We start from the raw sequence: 21238 nt of genomic DNA on the forward strand, positions 1-21238 counted from the left end.
GCAGGTTGAGGAGCATCTTTAATTAAGCGTAAAACTCCTCAGCTGAGTATAAAACCTCAACCACAACACTGACTGGATCCCTGTGTTTTCCCTTTTTCTTTTGTTGCTTTTTATTCTTAGCTTGCATATAGGTGCTCTAACAGCGCCGAGCGACGCGGGAGTGTCCTGGAGTGAGTAAAACACCACACACACTACACACACACACACACACACAAGACGAGCCAACACAGAAACCAAGCCGTCAGCATCTATCCTGCACACCCGGACACACACTTACACACACACATTCTGCGGCAGCGTCCCGAGCACGGCTAATTAAAAAACAACAATTTCACAGGAGGGCACTGCAAACTGTTCTGGAAAAAAAAAAAAAAAAAAAAAAAAGCACCACTCAGCACACCGGGGGGATCCTGCTGCACAAAACACTGGGAGGCGAGACAGGATCTGGGAGCGCCGCTTCTTTTTTTTTTTTTTTTTTTTTTTTTTTTTATGGCTTCATCACTGCTGTGTTTTCCTACTGCTCACGCTGCCGTGACCTGGATTTTTTTTTTTTTCTGTTTTTTTTTTTTTTTGTTGTTGTTGTTTATTTTGGGGCAGGGGGTTTGCTTACAGCATGGGAGCTTGAAGAAAAATCTGCTTGTTGAACCTTTTTGAACAACAAATAAAAATATTTAAAATGTGCTCCCACTGGCATACACTCAAACGTATTAATATTGAAAAATAATAATAATAATAATAATAACAACAACAAAAAAACACCCCTCTGTAATGCATCAACAGGACGCCCACAATAACAAGGCGGCAGGGTGTAAAATATAGTTGCTAACTGTTATGTTTTCCAGGTAGAGCCTGTGGCACTTTCTAACAAGGCAGTCCATTAGAGAGGGGTGTTGTCCAACACTCGGGTCGAGTGAAAGGCCCTTATTACGTGGCTCCCTTCAAAGCATCTGCTTGGTTAGAGGAAAAAAAAAAAATCCCTGTGGGGTGTGTGTGTCTGGGGGGGAGAAGGGTTGAAGGGTGGAAGATCTCCCTCTTTCTAATGATGTATAATTGACCTCCCAAACACCAGGGCACAACAAACTCTCCTGGAATGGTGTAATTCCACTCTGCCTTTTACATACCGCTCGTCTCGTTCGAGCTTGTTCCTCCTCTACGGCTACGGCTGTCAACCGACTGACAGCCTCAGCTACTAGCCTTTCATGATCGGCCTTGCATTTTCTCACTAAATTCTGCTCCACGATTCTCCGCGCAGATATTCTGACACGGGTTTAACTGAGTAGTTGTACTTCTACCCGTTTCGGACGTGTCGGATCCTGCTCCCGGACGGAAATTGCAAATTTTCTTTGTTTTTTAGATTAAAAAAAAAAATCCAGGGCAAAAAAAAAAAAAAAAACAGAGAAAAGGGAGTAATGCAAAGCAATTTGTTACAATATTGTAGCAAGATAGGGTCAAGATATTTTAAAGCTGGGTTTGTTTATGTTTAATAACAATAGAGCACAAATGTTTTCCCCTTTCTGCACTTAAACCTGTTAAAAAGGTGCAAAAAAAGAGAAAAAAAAAGAGGGGTTGGGGGGCACTTGCCAATGCCTTGATTTATTATAGCTAGTGAGCGCTGATTACGGGGCATGAATCAGTTGCTGTAGGAATGTAATTAGGCACAAAGTCCTCTGTAAGGGGTTGGAGCTCTCTTCACAGCCCAAAGCAGTTTGTGGGCTGACAAATGCATCTTAAATGGCTGTCATAAAAGTCAAAAAGGTGCCAATTACATCTTTAAGTATCGCATCAGCGAAAACGAAATAAACATGGAAAAAAAGATATACCTGTGCTGGTGTGAGAGAGCGACCTGGCAGCTCTTTTATGTCTTGAAGATGTGATGAATATTATAGAGCGCGGGAGCCGGATGGCGTGCTTAGCTGAGCCTGCTCACAGCATTCAAAGCAGCAAACCGGGAAATGATAGTTAGGGATACAGACGCTTTTATTCCAAATGTGATTTCTAAAGAGCATAAGAAGGTAAAAAAAAAATGTATAGAAAGATGAATATTTAGAAGTCAGAGTTACTCAGGCTGTATTCTAGTATTTGCATTTCTGTCAACTCTTTTTAGGTTTTTTTATTTTTTATTTTTGCAAACGACCAAACTTCAAACGGGAACAGAATGCCGCAACAAGTAGGAGAGAAAGAGATCCTTCTGTCTCAGCTTCCAGCCACCTCTGGGCCGTGACGCCGTGACTCTGGTATCCCCGGGTTACTGCTCTGAATTTTTTTTTTTTTCCATTGTCACCAGCCGACTACACCGCCGTCCCAGAGCGGGGTGAATGTCACGCATGCCAATAGATGTAACTCTTTGTCGCTTTGCAAGGTGTCTAGCAGAGAGCCGTGATGTCCCGGTAATGGAGGGAGAATTGGTTAAAAGGGTCGGACACAAAAAGCTGGAAATTCTGTGACAAGCATGAAAAGCGCTCATGCAATTAGAAACACTGGGGCACCCCGGGGTCTGCACAGGCCGGGGAGCGGCCCTGCTGCACTTATAGCCACTGCATTTCTTTAAGTCTGTTAGATAATTTAATCATGACGCTAACTCCATCAGCCTTATGGGGATTGTTAAGATATATATGTATATATGTATCTTTTTAATTATTATTTTCAGGAAATACCAATTTAGTTTTCATTATTACCTCTTGCTGGAATAGGTTTAAATTAGAAGATAGCACTAAGTTTTTTTTTTGTTTTTTTTTTTTCTTTTGTTGGTTTTTTAAATTGCTAATATTTTGAAATAGTACTAATAGTAATAGATAAAAAATATTCAGTGAGTGTATAATAATAGTAGTTGTAGGATTAGTGGTAATAATATTAATAATAATAATAATAATAATAATAATAATAATAATAATAATAATAATAATAATATTATTATTATTATTATTATTATTATTATTATTATTATTGTGTGTGTGTATTGTGTAATTTTTGTATTAAAACCAATTCCATGCTTCTAAAGCATTTATATTTGCGTACATGCGTGCATTATTCGCACATGCGCAAATTGCACGAATCTAAATCGGTACAGGTGACTTAAACAGGCACATTAGTCTTCCGGCGCACCTCGAATAATTGCACGGAATATTCCTTAGCTCCATTAAAATACATATAATTCATGTGTAATAACAAATATATAAATGTGCAATAAAAGAAAGATAAATTTAAAATAAGTAAAAATAAACAAGTTTACAAATAACTGCGTAAATAGAAAATAATACGCAGAATGTAAATCAAGTAAAAGTAATAGGATATGGCATTAGGTCGCCATAATCAAATAAGGGAAAGAAATTTTAATATTAAAGGCATATCAGCGCTAAATGATTTACAGAGAGAACCTAATATGGACTGATGGAGAAATAAATCTAAGAGCGCTGTGGGCTCGCAGAAACCTACTGAGAGTGTTTTCCATCTTTGGTATTATTTAAAAAGGGGCTCTGAGGTTGACGGGGAAACGCCACATGATTCAACCCGAAAACAAGCGTCAGGGAGCGGAATAAAAACCGACTTTTTACGCCTCCGGATTTTCGGACTCGAGCCAGATCAAGCTGCATTTTTAAGCGCTGCAGAGTGCAGAGGCGACTGTGGAAACACCGTGGGTTACTGGGGCTGTTGATCGAGATGCACAACTGCTCCATGTCTAAATCGAATCAAAAAATCACTTGCATTTAAGATGTTGCTGTTTTACTTATAATAATAATAATAATAATAATAATAATAATAATAATAATAATAATAATAATAATAATAATAATAATAATAATAATATTCTCGAAACTTTATTATCAACTGCCCTCGGATGCGTGAGACCCGCTGAGGGCCTTCAGGCCAGCCAAAAGCTATTTTCTGTAGAATCACTGATCACTGCACACCCACTCAACAACGCAAAGAACAACGTTTCTATACATATATATATAAGTGGAGGAAAAAGGAAAAAGAGAAAAGGACCAAAACAAAACAAAAGGAAATTCTTTCTCCTCCTCGGACATTGTGCTTACTGTTGGTAGTCGTGTTTGCAGTAAAGTTTCCTCTCTCTGAAGTAACAGCTGGTGGTGAGGGGCTGTTGACACACGGTGCACTGCAAACACTCTTCGTGCCATGAGGAGTCGTTGACCCTCATCAGGAAGCGGTCGGAGATGGGCCGCTGGCAGCCCTCACACACGGATCTGTGGTGACACTCGGAGCCTGGAGGAACAGAGGGAAAGGCCTGAGTCAAGGTCTGCAGCGCCTGATCACACGGGAAGCACTACCGATTATTACAATGCGTTTAAATTAAAAATTAAATGTGATAAACATTTGTTGTTGTTGTTGTTGTTGTTGTTGTTGTTGTTGTTATTCTTCCATTCAATAAGGCCTGGGATAATTACCGCCTTAAGAATCATTCAAACTAGAATAAGGACTACACTCGCCATCATTTCCTCCATTTGCTTCCACAAACCTTTCTTCTTCTTTTCTTTTTTTTTAATTATTTGCATTGTTGTGAAATGTAAATAAATAAATAAATGCACGAATGCAAATAATAAAATAAAGTCAAATAATCCAACATCTGGCTGCATGCGGGTTTGTGCTCGGCTTTGTAGAAATGCGTGGCACTCACCGAGCATGACTCCCAGCGTGGCTTGTCCCGATCGCAGCGGGTGATCTTCGATTTTTATGCCGTCCAGCATGATGCGCGTCTCGGACCGTTCTCCCGCGGATAGGCGCTCCAGCGACACCAGACCTGTTGCGATATCCATAAGAAAATGGGGGTGAGAGCTGACAGGGGGAGGATAAAAAAAAAAAAAAACACGAAGAAGAAGAAGGGGGAAAAAAATCCCGGCTTGTCCAAAGCTGTCTGGAAGACTTTGGCGAGCTGAGAAACCTGCTGGAAACTCCGTGCGACGCGCAAAACTAGCCGTGCGTCGCAAAAAAGATACAGATAAAGCGAAGAAGAGGCAGGGAGGGGGAGAAACGACGACTTTTTCTGATGCTCGCCAATAAGGCAGTCTAAGCCGGAAGCGTGAATCCCTGATGCGTCAGGGAAGAGCACCAAACAAACATGGGAAAACTCTGGACAGTCACCTGTTATGATTAGAGGACCCGAGGAAGCTTTATCTTCTCCTCCCCAAAGCCGACGGGGGGGTGAACAAAAAAAGAGAGGAGGCAGCCGCAACAGAATGACTTCACCGAGTGACAGCCTCACCAAAGAGGAGGAAAGAATAATACTAATAATGGTAAAAAAAAAAAAAAAAAAAAAAAAAAAAAATGGTTAAAAGTTGACACCAAATCCAGAGATAGCACAGCCCGTACAGGCAGATGTCCCGGCAGTAACTCTTTGGAAGTAACAGAGACGGTTGGCTGCTTGTGCCCCCGTCGCTGCAAAAGTCTGAGATCAAGATTGAAGCGAGCAAAGATCCTCCCACTCCTGCATGCATGGCTACACTTTTTTTTTTCCCTCCTCCATTCCCTCCATTCACTGCCATTGGGGCTCTATTGGAGCAGAATGCAGCGCGCTCTGCACTGTCCGGTAACAGCACAGAGGGGAGGGGGGGTAAAATCACTAATAATAATAATAATAATAATAATAATAATAATAATAATAATAATAATAATAATAATAATAATAATAATAATAATAATAATAATAACAGAAAAATACTAACTGAAAATTGCATGCACCAAGATTAAAACGTGAAATTGTAATAATAATAAAAAAAAGAAAAATAAAGCAAGACGTGAAAAATAAATAAATAAATAAATAAATAAATAAATAAATAAATAAATGAAGGGGGAGTTTTGGTCTTTTCTGTGCACAGAATTCCGAACTAGGCTGTGAGTATGCGTGCTGTGTGTGTGTGCGTGTGTGTGCGTGCGTGCGTGTGTGTGTGTGTGTGTGCGTGTGCGTGCGTGTGTGTGTGTGTGTGTGTGTGTATGCGTGCGCGCGTGTGTGTGTGCGTGTGTTTTGGAGCATCACAGGCTCTTTTGTGTATTGTCTCTGGTGGACGCTGCTGCTCCCTTTCAGCCGATGCACCTGGCGATCAGGGGTGATAACAGCGCCGTGTCAGCCACTGAAGTGGCCTCTGCCACCTCGGCTGGCCAGCTTTCGCTCAACCAGTGCAGGGAGACACCAGCAATAATAATAATAATAATAATAATAATAACTATTCATTTCTTACATTGAACATAAACTTGGTGGCTGTAAACTGATTTAATAAAGTTGGTTTTCCTGAGTCATGAAGTGAAGACCTTCACACAGGATCTGTGGTGTGGATGTTGATGATCACCCTGCTGAGCAATGAGGCCTGTATACATGGAATGAAAGGTTTTTCTGCCGAGGCTGGTCACAGTCAAGAGTGGATATCACCGTATTATATATGCACATCCCCGAATAACCTTTCAAATTTCATCAAAATGAATCGGTTTTGTTGTTGTTGTTGTTGTTGTTGTTGCTCAGAATCAGACTGGGAAGTTTGATAGGATCTAGGTTCCTCTCCTGACCTATAATTTTGACTCGGCGATGGACCTTTTGTGTTTTTGCGTGTCGTTTCGATTCGCTAATCTACTTTAGTTGATCATGCAGCTTGGCAGCAGCCGCGAGAGACGTTCTTGGATGTGAATGTAGCCTATCTAAATTGAGGAGCAGGCCATATGTATGGGTAGAAGAAGTTATTGTGTTCATATGTGCTGCTCCTACCGTTTTTTTTTTTTTGTTTGTTTATTTGTTTTGTTTTTGTGGGTGTGTTTTTTTAAGTCTGTCGACAGGAATGGGTGACATGGGATTTCGTTTTAAAAAAAAAAAAACATTTGTTGCTATTAAATAAAAAATCGAACTAAAATAAATTAGTGAGTTTAAATTTTATTAATTTAAATAACGCAACTATTTGGAGAGTTTTTTTTGTTTGTTTGTTTGTTTTTTGCATTCAATTCTGCATCCATTCCCAAGGCCTCCGCTTGCTGCTCTCTGCGCTCCTTCGAGGCGATGATGACCCTGTAGTCCAGTTTGGAAATCAGGAGGTTGGGGATTGTTGTCGTTGCCCTCTGCCGTTCAAAGAGAGAACTGCATTTATCTGAAGTACAGCAAGAATATATATATATATATATTTAGTAAGGTGTTTTTGATCAACCTTCACAAAAAAAATATCTACAAATAGACAAGAAATGATTATTATTTCATTATTTCTGATCCCCCATGAAAACATCCTGCGCGAGGCTCCACCTCTAGTTTCCTTCTATTTCCAGCGCCTCCATCAGCATGGGGTCAATTACCTCCGTCTCACACTATATTGGATTATCTCACCACTAAGCAGCATTATGAGCTAAACTCTATCAATAGAACATAATCGATAGTTCTGTTTTCCTTCGTTCTTTCTATTTTTTTTTTAAAGACATATGAATTTTGCCCCCTCACTCCCAACCCTGATCCCCTCTAATGTCCAACACAGCAGTCATCGGATGGGGTCACCTCTGTGAATGAGGACATCAAACATGCATTCAATAAATCAATCCGCCAACTTTCAGCCTGCGGTGTTTTAATGAGCCTCTGCATGACGAGCCCTCCCTCGCCTTATGGGACAGAGAGGTAGAGAGAGAGAAAGAAAAAAAAAACTGTAGCAGCAGGTGTGCAGCACGGAAAGCAAGCAATTTACTTTAAAGTCAGCAGAACTGTTGCATCCATCGGAAAGGTAAGGGACCATTATGCTAACACGGCTTTTCAAAAAAAAAAAAAAAAAAAAAAAGATCAGAATGACCCAGATTGATTCCTGCAGGCGGTCTGCTGTCCTTTCACTTGCATTTTTTTTGTAACGCCGTAAAAAAAAAAAAAAAAAAAAAAGAACATGGAAATCAGAAAACAGAGTTCCCTCGTGCGAATGGGAGGTAAAACTTTTTACAAAGTTTGAAAGAAAGCGCGTTAAGTGGTTTTAGGATAAGGACTTCTTGCGTCGTCTAATTGTTATTTTATTCTAACTTTGATTGCTAATGGGAGGTCGCTTACATGAATAATAATTTAAAAAATATTAAAATATAGCCCCAAATTATTTCGAAACGTGTTCAAGTTGCAATCTTTATCAGCAAAAAGGAGTTTTTCAAACAGAAATGATGTTTTTTTTTTTTTTTTTTTTTTTTAAAGAAAAAAAAAGAAAAAAAGGTGAGGCGAAGTTTTAGTATTATTAATTCAGTTTGCATGCTGCTGCATTAGAAACACACACACATACACGCCCACACACCCACGCAAACACACACACTGAACCCAGAGGCATGCCTCAAACCCTCAGGCTCTGTGAGTTGCAAAACTAAAAATAAATACATAACTTTTATATTTAAAATAAAACACGGGCTGAGTGTGAAAAACCTGTTTCTGGTAAGTTTCTTGCGCTAAGAGGTTGCATTTTTTGTTTGTTTGTTTGTTTGTTTTTTAATAATCCCTATAAAACTGAGAGGCATTTTGAAATAAAACGCCGTGTTGAAAGTGGGAAGACCTCCTTACATCTTCAAAGAGGGGCATAATAGCAAAGTAAATACCTAATGGCTGCATGAATTGCAGAGCTGCAGGACTTTAATAGTTTACGCACTTTGATCTTTTAATAAGGGTTTCTGATGAAGGTTGGCTTTCGTAAACGTAAAAGAAACCTGCTGCATTGTATGTTGTTCCTTTATTCCCAAAAAGTTGATGAAAAATATTGATATTGCGCCTATTTTTTTGTTTTTGCTTCTTTTCTTTTCTTTTTTTAGCCCGTTGCTCTCTTCGCTTTCAGGGGAAAAAAATCATTCCCGGCTGCAGAGGCTTTGCAGGGGCGCAGCACTTTTCTCGTTAAGTCAGCGGAGGCGCTGACCATCGTGGATCAACACAGAGGCTTATTGAAGCCTTAAAACGTCGACAATTTGCGACCCGGTCCGGTGTAATCTAATCTGACTTTTGCTGAAGCTGAATAGTTGTCCACGTTTCTTTTTTCTTTTCTTTTCTTCCTTTCTTCTTTTCACACATCAGAAATTGTAATGTGAAAGTTAGATTTTTATACCTAGAACAATGGACCAGCGCAGCTACGAATACACAGGCCCCATTTAGGCCTGTAAAGGGCCCCTGTATAGGATGCAATTTATTGTTTTGTATTCTTTGATTTAAAATTCAACATCTATAAATATTTTAAGGATATATATATATATATATATATGTATTTTTGTTAGTTTACATGGATTCCCAGATGAAAGGTTTCAGAACATTGACTCCTCAGTTCAGCTCTTATCTTTACCGAGGCAGCCAAAAAAATAAAAAAATGATACTGCGGGACAATCCCGGCTCCCGCAGGATTAGACCAGAGGACAATACAGCACTGTCAACTCATGGCGAGATTTGTTTACGTTATGATTTATTGGATTCAGATTTTCTTTTTTTTTCTTCTTCTTCTTCCCCTACTATCATCCCCTCCACTGACAAATTTATTGAGTTTCTGACAAATGACCTGACAGCCTCCTGTGTGACAGCGAGCTGACATCCAGATTTGAAATGTGACTCTGAAATCTGTTTACCTGTGGCTGTGGGCCGCAGCTTGTTAAAGCGCGCAGCAAAACTGAGCCGGGACTTGATTAGGATTAGATGTAATTACGAGCAGAGTCACAACCGGTGATGGTGCGCCTGATTATAAATGCAACTAAATATGCCACTGCTTTAAAATGTTTTCTTAGTTTGTACATGGCTGGGAACAGAGGCGTCTTTAAGATGCTGAAGCACTGTGGGGGCTTAGCCCATTTACACCGGAAATAGTTAAATTTTTATATGGTAACGTCATAAATGATCACTTTTATATTATTTAATGTTGTAGTATATCATAACATATATTAAATATAATTATACATATTATGGTATTAAAAATAATAATATAATTATATAATGTTATATAAGCTAAGGTGAAGTAAACAAAAACTATATATAGTATAGGGTATATATATATATATATTTAATTTATTCAAGCTGCTGGACAAAACACTAAGCAAACCCAAACTCACTCAGTCTAGTTTTAACTTCTCTACTCCAGCAGAAGAAATGTTCCCTGTTTGTTTTCATAAATGATCCCTTTAAATCAATGAGCTGGATGAAATCCCCAACTTAATCAAGCTGAAGAAACAGCCCAGTTTTGCTGTTATTGCAGCAGCAGACAACTCTTCCTCCCTCACCAGTCTCTGATGTACTTCTCTGACTCAGGAGAACATATATATCTTTGATTGTTAAAATTTTGCAACATGTTTTCCCCCCCTTTCTTATTTAATCCCTAAGACCCAATCCTTCAGCCCCAAAATATCCAAGATGAGAAATGCTTACAATCCTGAAGGCTTTTAGGGGAATTCATGTTGTAAATTAAACAAAAAGGTTTTTATGTAAAATGTTGGACAAACAGATGTCTCACTTTATTGCCTGTCAAATAAGATGTCTAACTTTTGCTGTGTGCTGTTGACTTTAAAGTAATTTTAGAATCTAATTTTGTCGTACTGTACTGCAATAAGACTTGGGCTGAGATGTAACCGAGGGATGAATTGGACTAAATAAATAATTAAACTGCAGATTTTCGTGAAACTGGACACGATATAGTATAATTATTATATTGTTACATGATATAGTAATATCATGTCTCATTATCTCATGTCGCCCTTAGAATTTTTTTTTTTTTATTGGGAAGTTGCACTTTGTAATTAAAGTCAACTGAATGTGACTGTAACTTGGTTAAATTATAGTCCGTCTCATTTCTTTAGATTCATTAGCAAGCACATGTCAATAAAGAAAATGTAATGTTGATCAAAGGTTTCTAATGCACTGATTAAACTGTTCAAATATAACCAATGAAATTGGTGGAACAATTTTTTGAAGCTTTTATTTAGGTAAATTTTAGTGAAAAAATGTAAATTTAAAGGCTGAAACACTTCAAGAACAACTAACTTTTTAACTAGTTTTTAAAAACCTACTGTCTTAATCAACCTAATAATAAAATAAATGTTAGTTTTTAATTATCTGTTTCTTTTATAATTAAAATTTATGAAGACTTTAGCCACAACAAACAAAAAAAAAGACTAATTTGTATTTTAATAGTAAAATGGAAGTTTTCGACATCTACACAGCCAATATTTTACGTGTACATAAAATACACTTTTTGCCAACATGCTGTTGGCAAAAAGCCAACAGCATGTATTTAAATGCCTTATTCTATGATGATGATGCTCTTAAAAATAAAAACATACAGGCCTGGATCAATTATAAAGCATCTGATTAATAATAATAACGCTTCCTGGCAGAATGTGCACAACAGATGCATTATATTGCACACAACTCTGCTGGTCCTAGAATTATAAGGACTTCTGCTTTTGTTTTCAAAAGATCTTCTGGCTTCACGTTAGCAGTGTAGAAAAGAAGAAGAATTAGGTTTTCATTAAGACACAAAAAGTTCTTTAAATAGTAATAGACCTTTCAAGTCTTTTCTAACAAGTTGACATGGTAACCTTCTCCCTGACAACCACAGCCTGACAACCGTTGCCGATCACTGGCAATGGTTGTCTCAGGGTTTACTTGACATTGCCAGCGGCATTGTTGCTCAACTAGCTTGTTCCATTACAGAAAAGCTTCTCCATAATGACTCTTATTACAGATTGTACTTTTCTTTTCTTAATTGATAGTGTGTATACCCTTTGGTAATAAAATCAATATAAAGGTATTACCCTCGTTCTCTCCCAGACACTGTGAATGAGTGAAGCGTTGCCTCAACCGACTTAAACTCTAATCAAATGTTTAGCTTCATTACCAGAATGAAACACTTGGTGTTTTAAGAATCTAGCAATATTTTAATATTCCACTACCAAACTAATAAGAGTGATTAAAATGTAGCCAATAAACTAGTGGAATCAATTCAGTTAATTAATTAATTCATGTATATATATATATAATTAAAAATAAGATACGTCATCATTCAACAGCTGGTTTCTTCTTCTGTGATTCCAGCTAAACTGCTAATTGTGACCCATGCAGATTTCTGCCCCGTCTCCTCCTGACTGAAACAGACAGGCCTGAAACAGCTGCCCAGGTGTTGAGCCAGCTTTCTGAACAACAACATCGCCCCCTGCTGGGTCGTTTCTCTCATCACAGTTTCCTGAGCGTCCTCGTGCAGAATCTTCGTCATCCTATGTTTGCCGTATTCACTGTCGTGTTACGGAAATCATCAATGTTGTCCATGAATACTGTCGAGAGAGACTGTACACTAAATTTAAGTAAAAGGGAAAACTGTAAAGAAAAAATAGTAATAATAATAATAATAATAATAATAATAATAATAATAATAATAATAATAATAATAATAATAATAAAGAAAAACATTACAAAACATGACCATTTACGTATGATGGAATTTGGACATGATATTTATGTACAATTACGTATTTTATATGCATGACCTTTTGTATAGTATAAATGCTTGAACTTTTGTTTGTATGGGACGTTTTTAACATTGGTTTTGCCAATCTTTTCAGGTCCCATAATGTTCCATTATTATTATTATTATTATTATTATTATTATTATTATTATTATATTTACACACATGTAACCAAACGCAGAAGTGCAACACCTTTTTTAAGTATCAGGAGCAATATAAAATAGTTCAGTAAAAAATTGTTCCAATTTAAGTATTTTCCATTTTTCCAAAAAATATTCAATTTAATATAATGTTTTGCAAAGTTAGTTTTGATTACATCTTGTAGCAGCATATTTGTTTTCTCATCTAACCTGTCAAAAATTGATTTAAATTGTTTTATTCAACCCTAAAGCTAATAAACAAACATAACCAACAACTAAGACACTCACAATAATCAAACAAAAAAAACAACAACAAAAAAACAATAATATATTTGTAATGGCCAAAAATGTAAAGAGCAAAAATGAAGAAAACTATTTACTTACTATAAGGCTATTGTTTTTTGTTTTATTGTAATTGTTGACTTCACCCCAAAAAAAGAACAAAATTTACAAATGCAAAAAATAAAACGGATATAACTAATATGTAAATTGCTAATTCATTTAATTACTTGCATTATATAATTTTTCCCAAACAACACTTATTTTAAATAAAAAATTTTAAAAAATATATATAAAAATTGTAACCGTTCATGTCTGAAAGATGTGTCACAATTGATTTTCTTAATAATAATGATAATAATAATGATGAAATATCTGTGCAATATATATATATTTTACTTTTTAAAATGTTTTTAAAGAATTTAATGACCTCCCCTCCACTACTTTTTATAAAACCGACACGGTCAGAGGCAAGAAACACAACTTAGTCAGGAATAACTCGTGAAGGTGGAGTCGCAGGTCGAGAAATGAAGCCTGGCACTCTCAACAATCTGTCAGCTCTCTCACAAACTTTGAAAAGCGTCATCCTGGGGCTGAGCAAAAGGGCATTTGTTGTTGCAAGGCTAATGTTGCCATTAGCAAACGTATCTGCTCAGGTATGATTTGCAGCTTCTTTCATCAAATGGTCATGTGGTTCAGTGGATTTGTCCCGCAAAAATACTGTTTCCTCTGAGGGAAAAAGTTCAAGCTGCAGGGTGCCGGGGGCATTATTGTAGGATGCGTGCCATTAGCAACAAGCCTGGGCCTTCGCGCGGAGAGGAAAACTTCTCCGTCGACTGAGTAAGCTGCATGTGTTTGCATACTTTTGTGGCTTAAGTAGTGACAGATATTCCAAAAAATGGGTTTAACTTCAGTAGAACAAAAATACAGATAGATTCATGCATCATTCATGCAGAATTAAATGCAATGAAATTTGAAAAAAAAAAAAAAAAAAAAAAACTACTGGGAAAAGAACAAAAACAAAACATGTAGACAATCTGCCTACCCAGGTCAGCAGGGTTTTAACAGATCACACATCTGTAAATGCGCTGCTGCTTCTTCTTCTTCTTCTTTTTTTTTCCTCTTTCATGTCTCAATTAAATGCCTTGGATGTGTTTTGTGCGCAAGCGTACGCATACATGATTGTGAGTGTGCCAACAACAGGCCGCACTTCAGAGGAAAAGGTAGAAATCCTCCAGATGTCTTGCAGCTGGGTGGATCTGGTAGTGAAGATGGAGACAGCATCTGTCACAGGCGAGCATTTCTAATCTGTCCTGAACATTAGGCAGAGAACACTTAAAAAAAAAAAAACAAAAAAAAAAACCCCATCGCTCGCAACATGTGCGGCACGCAATGTGCTCGCCGCGGCCTCCGCAGTTTGAAAGTTCACAGCTACAGGGGAACAAAAGTGATGTTTGTCAGACGGAGCGCGGAAGAAGCTGGTTGAACTTTGCCTAAAAGCAAAGTGTGAGTGAAAAACTCACCAAAACCGGGGACTAACTTCAGTTATTACAGGGCAGAACGCCAGAGGCTGCAATCCGGGGTTTTGAAGTAAAGGTCCAGCATGGCTTAGTGAGGTCAAGATCCACCAAATAGCTCGGAGAAAAAGCTTCTCTATATTGTAGATGGACAAGTTTCCTAAAACATTTCAGCTTTACATGGTATAGAAAATAAATAATGTATGTTTGCCAGCAATGTCCAACTTTTACACTGCATGTCCAGGTGAAGCAGAAAGTATTTAGTTGATGGAATTCCAACATCAAACCATCCACACTTCAGAGCTAATGTGAAAGCTTTTAGCTGATCTCTTTGGGCTTTGCAACTGTGGGAATCACAGCGGGCTGACCTTGATGCTATCTAGATGTTTGCCTTCCTGGGTTCATGTGCCTAGTTACCACTTGGTCAACCCCGCACCCCGTGAACTGACCCTGTCCTCCCCTTCGAGGTCTGAAAGGAAAAGAAACCCAATCCTCCAGGGAGCCCACTGTCTAACAAGAAAACTGCTGGCCCGAATCTCTCAGAAGTGCCTTGTTTTCCCACTGGACCACTTTCAGCTTAATAAACATCTTAACTAGCCAGAGGTCCCGTGGGAGCTGCTGGGAAATCCTCTGGGCAGCCGGGGCTCAGGAGCCGGACCTTTATTGCATCCAGGTGGTGGTTAAAAAATGCTGGCCGGCCATAAATGTCCAATAAAATGAGAGTGGCACCTTCGAGGGTGGACAGGGTCAGTGCACCTGTCTGTGGACAAAAACTTTAGTCACTTCTCCCATGTCCGACTGGTTTGATGTCACGCTCTGTGCCACAGCAGTGATGAGGGAGAGATTAGTTAAATGGGCTCTGCAGTCTGGACCTTTGATTTTTCTCCTTAGCACCAAGAAATATCAAATGCATTAAGAGAAAAAAAAAAACAAAAAAAAAAACAGAAGATACTTCAAAAAACTGAACCATAAGTACCGGTAGATAAAAAATAAAAAAATACACTAGACTTTAAAAATACCCAAATATGTCAAAAGAGTTGCTGGACAAGAAAACCCAGATATGCTTGAAAAACAGAATAAAGAAAACACCATTAACTACTGCGTTAGATGCAGAGATTGCTAACCACACAAATGAGAACAATAGAGAAAAACATTACAGTAAGTCAAAACTGTGCAAAACCCCAAACCAAAAGCATCAATAGTCAGAGAACAGCTCAACAGACTTGTAAAAAAAAATCTAAAACAGAGTCAAGAAACACAAAGAGATTCAGATCTAATTTAATAAAAAATATTTTACATTCACCAGGTTTCTCAGTGGTGAGCACCTTTGGTAAAGATATGAAAAAAATCCTACAAAATTTAAAATAAATTTCAATTAAAACATCTAGAATCGTTGAAGACGATTTTTTTTTTTTTTTTTAACGGGGAGACATTGTCTAAAATTATCCATGACATACAATGAACTGAAGCCTTTTAAATTGTTCATAATTTACTTTTTTGGAGGTTAAATAACAGGTCAATCACACAGTCTAGGAACTTTTAATTAACTACAGAAATTCACCTTTATTTTTATGCAATATCAGAAACATTAGACTAGCTCATCTGAAAAGTGCTGCAGAATACTTCAGTTCAGTTCAGCAGACACGTACGACTTTTCATGCTTTTCTCCACCCAAGTTGGTCCATGAAACCAAGGAAACCTCTACGTTTTTTTAAAAATCTTTTCACAAATACAACAAATGCTTATTATTGGTCAATAACAAACATTGACCCAGAGGCCAAATTGCCACTTTTCAAAATGGGTAAGACATTTTGTGTACATGTGCCTGTACAAAAATAAAGTTTTGCCTCTTTAAAAATGTATTACAAATTCTTAAAATCGAAGTAACTTCTATTCTCATGGCATCCAAAGAGGAGGCGTCTTTCTCAACACATTAGTGCTCATCTGTGTATGTGTAAGGAAGTAGATTTTTGTTTGCTTTATTTCTTTCATTTAGTCTCTTAGGAACTTTTAATTACCTACTGAAATTCACCTTTATTTAACCCTAACCCTCCATCCAATTCAAAAAAGTCAGATATGTGTTGGGTTTCACAGGTCCAGAGATGGCTGCAAGAAAATTACCGCTTTCTTGAACTTGTCCAGAACTATAAACAGTTTGAAACAGAGGCAAATAGTGGCAGCTAGAGTCTCTAATAATTTACTTTAAGGTACGTATCTTTAAGGGTGCTGCACTCTAGGTGTGTTATCTTTACACGAGGCAAATGACCAATCAAAGTCAAAGTGCAAATTCTGTAGGATAACTGGGAGTAAGATCATTTTGCAAGAGAGCTATTTGTAAATGTCATTACTGATTATCGTGCAACAAAATATTCCCTTTTGATATCATCCCAGTTGTTTAGGGAAACTTCACACGTCGGCGAACAGTGGCAGCGGCCCGCCTTTATCTCTGCGGCCTCGTCGCTGTCCAACGGGAGACTTAATTGTCCCAGAGGTCTCAGTAAGACCTGGTCGGTGCATTGGGTCTTTGATCTGACTTGAAAGGAGTTAATTGATTTCTGTGTCGCAGGCAGTGTTGGAGGGGAAAGAGGGGAGAGAGAGAGAGAGAGAGAGAGGAAAGATGTTTGCTGGTCATTTCACAACATGTGGCGAATATCTTGCAAGAGAATGAGAGGGGAAAGGAGGCGGCGGAGGGGGGAGGGAGGAGGGTGAAGAGAGAGATCACCTCACACCCAACTCCATCCCGGCACAATTCCAGTAATGTGACTCACATGGGCCGGCCGCCTTGGCGCAGAGAGGGAGAGACGAGGGGAAGGGGAGGGAAAAAGGGGGTTCCCTGCTCTGGGACATCACTCATCTTACCTCCAGCTGTAGCATGGAAAGACGTGCATGATGTGCGGCTTCCCTCTGAGTGCAGCCCAGGGGCTTGTTAAGGTGGAGGTACGGTGAAGACCACACGTCTGACCTCTTGCTTTCAGTCTCAGTGAGGGTCTCCCAACACTTAATGACATCAACAGGGAACCAAGACAACAGAAAAGACCTGAGGTAAGTAGTCGGATTAAAGGTTGGGTGATCGTTCTTAACTTTTCCTTACCAGTTTCTGAAAGCTTAAAGCCGCCCCACCAGACAATGCATTTGCTCCCGGCTTCTCCACGAATACGATGATGGATCTAGTGAACCCTACATTCTGTGGCAGAGTGATTTGCTGCATCACCTGCCCGAGAGCCCCCGTCTTAGACAGGCTCTCCTGCCTTTACTCTTTCACCTCACTCTGTCTCTGGTCACCTCCACTCAAGGCGGAGGTGGGGGGGGGGAAACAGGCCTGTCAGAGGGAGAGTGGCAGGCTAAGCCCGTCTTAACACAGCACCTCAAACCACCTCATAAATACAGGCTTCCTTTTCCAATTTCCAAGTGGCCCATCTACCTCTGTCTACATGCTTACACACGGCTACATGTCATGGGCCCGGGGTGTGAGTTTAAAAATGACCATGAGACATCTGGCAGACTCACATAGGGGTGGGGCTTTGATGTGCTGCTCCGCTCAACATCATTTAAAGGCAAACCCTTCTGAGGGCAGCTCAGCAGCAGAGACCCGGCAGACTGAAGCGGCCGCTTGCCTCAAAGCCGGCTTGGCACAAACAAAATACACAAAACGTAAAAGCGACAGCTCATGAGTGCAACTCAAATCTAACTACGATGGAGTTTTTGTAAGTCATAGTAATGGGGGAAAAAAGAGCAAAAATATGGCAACTTGAAATCTGAAAGTCTGTTTGTGGAAATTGTCTTTCGCTGCAATTGCAGCTGCAGGTCTTTTGAGGTATCCGTCTACCAGCTTCGCTCATGTAGAGTAAGGGAAACAAACACTTGGCCCAGAGAAACCTTGAGAAATGTCTTTGTGTCTAAACACCTGAATTAAATAACTGGTTACCTAGGAGATACCATGGATACGTCTAAAACCTGTGAGATACCTGTGTGGTATCTCACAGGTCCCTTGATAAGAGTTTGAAACCCTAATCTAGAGACGAGAATATTTTGCACATTTATTTCTCTGTAAAGTCTTTCACATTTTGCCAGATTGGATGGATAGCATCTGAAAAAGCACGTGTTCAATATTTGCCCCAAATTTTTTTAACTAGATTTATGTCTGGACTTTGACTAGGCCATGCTAACACATACATATGCTTTGATTTAAACTATTCCACCTATGTGTACAGTCATTGTATGGTGGAAGGTGAACCCCCATTTATCTTTTCTTCTACCTTGTCCAGCTTCCCTTTCCCATCTGAAGAAAGGAATCCCAAACCATGACGCTCCCACCACCTTGCTTCATCGTATGCTAAGAGTGTTGTGCTTTGCTAGTTTAGAATTTTGCATCCAAGCCAAACAGCAGAGCGCCTTCACCTTGAATGTAGCTCATAATGGCCGTCAACCCAACCTGTCCAGTTAGGTGGATGGTCTCAGCCGAACCTCTTCCCGTTTTTGAATGATGAAGAGAACAAAAGTTAAGACTTGGAGGTATTGCTTAATAGCTTAATGCTGCTTTAAACCTGTCTGCAGCTTGTTCCTGAGCTGTCTGCATGTGCTCCTTGATATTCATGTTTCCGATGTTTTTTTAGCAGATAGCCAAAGTCTTCTCAAGACAGTTGTTTTACTTGCATTTGAAGAAAATATTATGTTGTAGTTTATTGAATTTGCAGACTTAGAAAAAAGACATAAAGACTTCTGAAGGCAAAAGGCCTTCTAAAGCTTTTTGGGGAGCGGTGGGGGGGTAGGAGTGTAAAAGGGTTTAAACCCAAATGTATGCCACACTTATCAGGTTATATTTTATTTGATTTTCTAAAACTGATTATCTGATAAATTGTAAATTACATACATTAAAGCTTGTCGTGAATTAATAATATTTGAAGAAGCTCAAGTTACGCAAGTTACCAGCTATTGTAACACAGAAAGCAAAGCAGTGCTTTATTTTTGCATGAATGTAATGCAGCTGTTCTCTTTCCTCTATTTTTCACGACTCTTACTGCACCACGTTATTTCAGCAGGTGACGCAATCGGACTGCAGGCACATCTGTTTAGCACCTCCAGCTCTTTTACTGACCTTGCTGTTGAAACACATGGGGAATGCAATTTGGTTCTGTGAGAATGTTGGAAAAAGTCACAGACTGGATTGAAATTATGCAGTTTTAAAAATCACAGATGTAAAATATGTCATGTGTTCTGATTAATCTGATTAAGAAAAGAGGCTGTAGATGTTTTTTTAAACTCATTCATAGTCTTTTTATTTTCTTAGAGGTAAAACTGGATGTGTTTGGTATTAAAAAAATCATGAAACAACAAATCATCTTAAAATCATGCAGTTAGAAAAACAAAGAAAGGCAGAAAATGATTAGGTAATGGATTTAATATATGAAGCATCCAATAATCATACCTGGAGAGCAAGAAATACTGTACTGTAACTAACATGCGATGAGATGTTTTTTTGCAGATCATTAAACTTTTCTACATACATATGCCTTCAGAATGGAGAGTTTAGCTTTTCTCTTGCCCTAAAAGCTAACTGGTCATTAACTCCATGCAAACTCTTCCATCTCACATGCAGAGTGAACGGCAGACTGCAGCCAAAATCTGAACACAGCTCTGCTGCTCAAACTGAGCTCTGCAGAAATGCTCTCACTTGATTTAAAGCAAATGCTACAGATATTTTAAGAATATGACAAATGTGTACAAAGTCTTTCTTTTATTGTCTTCTAGAACATCGCTATAGTAACTCAAAGCATGGCTTCATCTCTTATTTTACAAGTAAAATATGAGATGAACTAAATAAATGGTTTAGTTTATTGAATTTTCATAGTAGGTTCAGTTTGGTCATTTTTGTTTTAGAAATAACCAGAAAACAGCATTAAAACAAACTGTTGGAATATGCACCCAGTTTAAATAAGTTGATTTATTTTTTTAATAATCATGCGGAAAATAATATAATAGTTTTAACAGCTAAAAGATTCATAAATACACAATTTCAATTTAATTTTTATTTTTTTATGAGGTAAATTAAGTTAAATTCTACCTAGTTGAGGTTGTTTCCTCATCTACAGGAAAAATAAAATAAATAAATACAAACAATTGGTTTGTGATTAAGACGTGAAAATTTACATTTAAAAAAAAAATCTATTCTAAAAAGATTGTATGTTAATGTTTCTCCTTAAAACCACAGGACGTGTTGCCTTAGCTACTGCCTTAGGGTTGCGTTTTCTGGCCAACAGGTTTGACTTTAGCGTTAGCATTGCTGCTAAGACAGCTAAAGCGGTTTAAACTTAAATTATTGCAGAAACATTTTCAACCACAAGTGCTAAGACACTACCTAAGCTAATACCAATGTGATGGCTGCAGTTACAGTCACACAAACGGGCTAATGTCTAATCATCTCCCTGCAACAATAGACGATTGTGTATTTCACCATAGTTTTCAATTCTTTAAGTGTAGGATTTAATTTACAGAGCAACAAAGATTTTTTTGTTTAGAATTTATTTACAAATTCATACTATTATATGTGTTTTACTGGGTTTAGTCTTTCTAATTTTTGTGTCTTTACCTCAACGGAAGCTGCTCCTGTCCTTCAGGTGAACGTAGAGGTGGAAAAGGGGCGGAGCAAGCATAAATAGAGGTTGGGTCATACCACCACTTAAGATCATAGGGGGGGGATTGGATTTCCATATGTTTTTGTGGGTTCTCCCCTTTTTCGTCTTTGTGGGCTGACCAGTCAGTATTTAAGTTCCCCCTTTGTCTTATTTCTTATTGCTTGTTTTTTTGAGTACACTTCAGTTACTTTGACATCTTTTATGGGCCCAATATTGTTATTTTGCTTGATTTACCCAGGGTGTTTTT

The 21238-nt window shown here is 38.3% G+C and overlaps 1 protein-coding gene and 1 long non-coding RNA gene across 2 annotated transcripts; both read right to left on the minus strand.

The window, feature by feature from the left end:
• Positions 1–4030: 4030 nt before the first annotated feature.
• Positions 4031–5239, minus strand: LOC122827887 (LIM/homeobox protein LMX-1.2-like). The gene is made up of 3 exons (XM_044110979.1): positions 5098–5239; positions 4634–4756; positions 4031–4221 (listed from the first exon to the last, which is right to left on the minus strand). The coding sequence occupies exons 2-3, from the start codon at positions 4701–4703 to the stop codon at positions 4031–4033; spliced, it is 261 nt and encodes an 86-aa protein (XP_043966914.1). The 5' UTR covers positions 4704–4756; positions 5098–5239.
• Positions 5240–15621: 10382 nt separating this feature from the next.
• On the minus strand, positions 15622–21171 carry LOC122828125. The gene is made up of 3 exons (XR_006370164.1): positions 20946–21171; positions 17219–17356; positions 15622–16914 (listed from the first exon to the last, which is right to left on the minus strand). It is a non-coding gene; the product is annotated as an uncharacterized LOC122828125 (long non-coding RNA).
• Positions 21172–21238: the final 67 nt, after the last annotated feature.

Source organism: Gambusia affinis, linkage group LG03, assembly GCF_019740435.1.
Source record: "Gambusia affinis linkage group LG03, SWU_Gaff_1.0, whole genome shotgun sequence".
NCBI lineage: Eukaryota > Metazoa > Chordata > Actinopteri > Cyprinodontiformes > Poeciliidae > Gambusia > Gambusia affinis.

Excerpts from the sequence above, each read along its gene's own strand:
- LOC122827887 (XM_044110979.1), bottom strand. The coding sequence starts at position 4,703 with ATGCTGGACGGCATAAAAATCGAAGATCACCCGCTGCGATCGGGACAA. Across the intron at positions 4,222-4,633 it reads CACGCTGGGAGTCATGCTCG|GCTCCGAGTGTCACCACAGA; the intron begins GTGAGTGCCACG and ends CTGTTCCTCCAG.